Consider the following 6,047-nt stretch of genomic DNA (forward strand, 5'->3'; position numbering starts at 1 on the left):
AATTTTTGCAATTATTGCGGAACACTTAGGCTTGAACACTCGTACACTCTCGATGTTTAAGACATGGTTGGACTGACGAGCGGAGCGTATTTAGTCTGGCTGAAAGAGCGGCGGTCTTTAGGGTTAAGACTGCCTATTGCCGGAGTTGTGTCAGTGATTTTGTAGAATATATTGCATTGACCGATAAGTAATTTCGAACGTTTCTGCTGTTTTTTAAAATAAAAGACGCGTGTGTAATCTAAAAGCTGAGATTTTAACGTGTAAAAAAAAAGTTTATTACATTTAGTTAAATGTTTTTAGTGTCTATTTTGAGTTGAAAATTAACGACTAGACGTATTTTTGCAAAGCTAAAAATGGGTGCAACAGCAAAAAGAATTTCTGAAGTGCATACCGATGGTGCAAAGATGTTTCAAAAAATTTCGCGGAGAATCTTAGTCTTATCGATGAAAAAAAAAAATAAACCTAACACTATTTCTAAATATCGATTTAATTACGGTTTAAAAAGTTTCACGATGGATTCTAAATTTAAAGATTTCAAGAAAAAAAAATTAAAGATTCTAAATATCAGTATAATTTTTTCAATCGCAAAAATTCCTGAATGAAAACTACGAAACAACCGCGAAATGCCCAACTATAAGCAGGTATAACCAAGAATGTGTATCCTTGAGCAGCGTGAAGGATTGATATTTAAATCAGGGAAAGTTGCATATGTGGATGTAGAATTTTCGCTCACAGTGTTGCTGCGATATTCCAGCAGAATGGGGGAGAAAAAATTCAAATAACACGGAGAAGGCTCTTGTTACGTTGCAAAGTAATATGATACCTTGACTAGGGGCCTACGTGTAATGTTTAGATAAGTACAGGTTCAACGTTCAAGGGCTTCCAGGATTCTGTTTGTCATCTTCCCTTCTCGTTCGTTAACAAGACAGGAACTGAGAAATTGCGCCTGTGACCATGCAACCCGACTTCGTGTCCCGTGGCATCCCTGCTTTATTATGTCCAACGATAATATTGCGAGAAATGTTTGGGAAATTGTTGAGAATTCTTGTGGCGTATGAAATTACTTTGCGACACAATGTGCAAGATACGAGAAATAAATTTTTGTCGTCTATAAAGTGTCGGGAAAATTGAAGAAAAATTTAGGTACAAAGTTTCCTTTGAAAATTGGCAACTTCTGTTAAAATTTATGTAAAATATACCGAGTAGCCTATTTTCTAAATGATTAAACATAAAAAAGATATGAGTTACAGTACTTTTTTTTACTAAATGTTTAGTCAATTCTTTTTGTCTTTCTTCTGTAGAAATTTCTGCCTTTGAAAATTAATATTTTCTTTTATCGTCACTCTTTTACCTCGCTATCTGTTCGCGAATTAAAGTTTAAGCTCATAGAAAATGGACGAGTTAGAAAGGTCTAATTGACCTTCGCTGTACCCAGATTCCGAAGCTCTTCACTTTTAACTATGGAAAATTCTGGAAACCTTAATACTCTCGTCGTATGCTAATGATCCACGAGAATCTCAATGGTGACTTCAGGGTCCGCCAATCGAATCAGTCATCGCGAATCGAACGAAAATAGATGCTCGGAGAAGATTACGCGTGTAATTTGTAAAGAGATTCATTCATGTCTGAAGTACGGTGGATTATAAGGTAACTACTTGTTGGTAATACTAACAACCTATCTTTTTTATATTTTCATAAATGTGTACCTTAGAACCTAGCAATCTTCCTTCTTTCTTTCAAATTAATCACATTCCAAAAAAAAAAACATAGTTTCTTCTTTTCTGAAAATATCTCCATTCATCGATAACAGTTTCCATTCGTAAATCTAACCTAACCTTTTTTATATTTTCATCAAGATATACCTTAAAACGTAACAATCTTTCTTCTTCCTTTAACGTTAGTCACATCCAGAGAAGAAAACAATAGTTTCTTCTCTGAAAATATCTCCATTTATCGGTAACAGTTTCCATGCGCAAACCTAACCTCAAAATTCCTTGCATCTCACGCCTACCACCATTTCCACCTGCAAACATTTGCCCACTTTCACAACTATCATGAAACCTAACCTAACATTCTACACTAATTTCTCAACCTTCAAAAAACGGTAGCCGGGTCATTACTGACCCAGCTCTTAAACACCTCTACAATATCCCTTCTCTCCTCTCCTTATATTACGTTTGTTACTAACATATGGAAACATATTTCCATAATTCCAAACAATATAATCCCCAATAAATTGAAAAACCATAGTTTCACTTGCGAACAAAAGAGATTTCATCATTGGCTCATATTTCACTCGACATGCGTCCTCCATGATTAAATCACGAAACAAAAATTCCATCTACCAATCGCATCTACATCCACTCTTCGTTACACCAACGAAAAAGCTCCTAACATAAATAGCATATGTAGCCCAACCGGTCGATAAACCAAATCGAAAACAATTCCTCCGTGTTTCCACGGAGCAACATCGAACTTGGACGCTTAATTTGAAACGCGCGCGCGAGTGTGTGTCGAATGACCAAGCTGGCGGGCTGGTTATCGGGGTGAAAGGGGGTGAGAGGAACTTTAATGGATCACTTCCAAATTGCGCGCTGACCTTCCGGTGCGTTTCCAGGTCCGAGTCTGGCAGCAATTACCATGCCGGTCATCGAAGGAACGAGAGCATGTATGCCATGACGGGACTGTACGCGGAGAGTACGGCGACGGGAACTGACGAAATCACAGACCCACTGCAGGCAACCGGTAGCAGACTGACTCACGACACCGTCATCAGATGTCACAGTAGAAATCCCAGTTCTGGCCTCGTGGACCATAGGTGAGGATGACTCATGATCCTTGTAGACCGGCTCTACTCTATCTCGTGAATTTTCTGTCTTATTGCGGGGCAACGTTGCAGTTCAATAGTACACCCTAGACTGCGTTGCGTTAGGTTGTTGCGTATGACATAATCGATCTCGCAAACGCGACAGTTTTTTAGCCCTTTGCTCTTCGAGCTGTGTTTGATACGTTCGATCAGCAATTTTGACACACTTTTGTTGTGAAATTTTGGAAAATCGTGTTCTCTTTTGAGAAACAAATTCATTTTTAGCTTTTTGCTTTCTGAGCTGTTTTTGATACGTTCGATCAGCAATTTTGACATACTTTTGTTGTGAAATTTTGGAAAATTAAATTTTCTTTTGAGAGAAAAAAAAAAGGATAAATTTTGTATTTTATCTGCAGAAATGATCTTTTAATAGTATTATGGTCACCATAATGGCGTCAGTGGAGTGCAAAGGGTTAAGTGTTATCGAAAAGCATCGCGATCTGAAAATTATTAAATGGAAATTTGCATGATTTTAGTTTAATCTAACATCGATAAGTACAATAGATAGGAGTACGTGAAAATTTTGAAAGTATTCATAAAAATGATATATATTTGAAATACGCAACGGAAAGTATAAACGTAAAACAAGTTTAAAAAGTCCCCTTTTCATATAAAATCGAAGAAAAAATTAAGCGAGCTATAATACACTTGCCGGGCTTGAACTTGCGTTGCGCTACTTCGTTTAATGGAAGTGTATTTGCATAGCCTGATCTTTATCATACGGTATTACATATATTGTGTATCGATTGCCTGTGCAAAGAATTTAGCGTAGATCTAACGTTTCTTAGTCCTACACTTACCCACAAATTTCACTGGAACCAACGAGTCAAATTTCTCTATCGCCATCAAAGACAATAATTAAAAAAAAAACAACAAATTATTAATAATTATAATTAAATAAAAAAACCATGATTTTAGTTTCGTTTCTTTTCCCTTCGCTTCAACGGTAATATATTTCATTCATAATTCGAACGAAGGAAAAAAATGATTAATAATCATAATTCAGGAGAAATCACAATTTTAGTTTCGTTTCCTTTTTCCCCGCTTCAACGGTAATGTATTTCATTCATAATTCGAACGAAGGAAAAGAAAATTGGCGATTACGTTCTCCAGGACAAAAATTGCAAAATTCTAGTTACAGTTAGGCTAACACACTGTACGTAATCGTATGTAAAATCGAGACGAGTAAATTCTCATGAATGAAACGAAAAAGAGAGAGTCGAGCGTTAAAAGGCGAACCACGAAAAATACCTGAAGAGTTTCATCCTACTCGACTGGTTGCCCGCGAATTTACATAGAGAAATGGCTTCTAAATAGCCGTGGTGGAAAATTTGCGACGTGTGTAACACCCTCGAAAGCGTAGAAAGTGAAACTGTCACGTTGACCGTGACACGTTTACTCGCGAAATAGATTATTTTATAACACTCGCAACTCGTCGTCGACCTATCTTATACATGTACCTGCGATACTCTTCCGTTAGAAACTTGTTCGATCACAAACAACGAGGATAATTACGATACGGGAACATACAGGGTGGGCCACTTAACTCGTACACCTGAGCAACTCCTGAACTATGCATTCGTTACGAAAGTTGCATAATTTCGAGAGGAGCGCGTTACGCAACCGCGTGTAAATACTTCCTTTGTTGGAGGATTTTTACGTGTAACTTCAAGTTGAAAATAAAGTAGTCGAATCTTTCGACAGTTTGATGGACGAAGCGAAATATTTGATTAACTGTTGCGTTTACATTAGTAATTGTTGATACAGTAGGACCTCCTGTAACGCAGGAAATATAATGCAAATTAAGGTCCATTGACACCGCTTTTTGGGTCCAACTTAATTAACCCAAAATTACAAATTCAGAATCTTTTTTTTTCTTTGATCGCGTTATACGGCGTTCTACTGTCCTTTTTAATTTAGAAATTAACATTCTTTCGAATTGTGTCGTTAAAAAAAAAAATGAGATTGACATTCAGAGAAAGTACAGTAGTGCACACATAAGCGTCCGCATTTTTGCACACTTAAGCTTCCGTCGCTATCCCCAACAATTCTTGGAAATGAGAGTTCCGAGTGGAGTTGGAGCGTGCCGTGTGAAGCAAAGTAAGCCGATATCGACTTCTGATTGCGAACACTTGATACATCGGTATCCCACTCAGGCACATCTCCTCTCTTTTGTTTAGTTAAATTCGCACAAGTCACCTCCCCACTTAACCGTCCCGCCTGCGGACGCTTATGTGTGCACTACTGTACATATATTACGTGGTACTCCTCTCGAAATCGTGCGAAACAATTTTGTAACCAATGCGTAGTTTAGGAGTTACTCCGGTGTACCATTTGAGTGGTCCATTCTGTATATGTTTCATTAACCCTTTGCGATCGGTGCCGCCATAGTGGCGGCATTTCAATTTTGTTCTAGAAATCGGTGTCACCGCTATGGCGGCATGGTCATTGTTTTGTCAAGTATCATACTTTGGAAAATTACAGAAATTAAAACGTTTTATTTTTATGCACTATAACTAGTATGTATTAAACAAAATGTATCAGTTTCAAAATATTCTGTTTTTCAATATCCTTATATATATAATAAATCAACTATGCAAAAATAACTTTAAAAATCTAAATTTGCTCCGACTAGCTGATAGTCCCAACCAGAGAAATGTGCCGATCGCAAAGGGTTAAAGGCACGATACTCGGAGATATACATACAGGGTGATTTAAAAAATGGGTTTTAAGGGTCCATTTTTCGTCACCCTGTATATTATATTACTTATACCGTGTCATGTATAGTAAATGTTAAGGCTGGGTTAAATTTAGTCGGTAAATTAGATATTTTTGTGGATGCACTACTTGTACATATTGATATTCTTTAAGTGTTTTTAACTCTTTGGAGATGGAAATAATTTTCATAGTGCAGCTTGGTTGTCGATGAGAGTATCTAAATACGTGGTATTAAGACAAATCAGCTTTTCTTGCGAAAAAGTGAATAATAAAAAATGAGAAATATTTAACGTTCAACCACACGTCGCGAAGTGGTTCGAGCGTCCACAGGCATCTCCAAGGAGTTAATATCTGCACAGCTGTGTTAACTCTGGTTAATCTGTTCTAATCCATATGCACGCATCCATAGTGCATCATTCAGCACGATATATTCATGCTTCTTGTTTCTTATTCTTACACTTTT

General features: G+C 37.1%; 1 protein-coding gene across 1 annotated transcript in view; it reads left to right on the forward strand.

Moving 5' to 3' along the window:
- The window catches only part of LOC108572300 (solute carrier organic anion transporter family member 3A1), a 73,925-nt gene that overhangs the window by 57,888 nt on the left and 9,990 nt on the right, over positions 1-6,047 (forward strand). Inside the window, exons 3-4 of the mRNA XM_017934500.1 lie at positions 2,618-2,818; positions 4,082-4,084. Coding sequence (XP_017789989.1) covers positions 2,618-2,818; positions 4,082-4,084 — 204 coding nt within the window. The remainder of the gene's footprint in view (positions 1-2,617; positions 2,819-4,081; positions 4,085-6,047) is intronic.

The sequence above is a fragment of the Habropoda laboriosa genome, unplaced genomic scaffold, assembly GCF_001263275.1.
Source record: "Habropoda laboriosa isolate 0110345459 unplaced genomic scaffold, ASM126327v1 scaffold65, whole genome shotgun sequence".
Taxonomy (NCBI): domain Eukaryota; kingdom Metazoa; phylum Arthropoda; class Insecta; order Hymenoptera; family Apidae; genus Habropoda; species Habropoda laboriosa.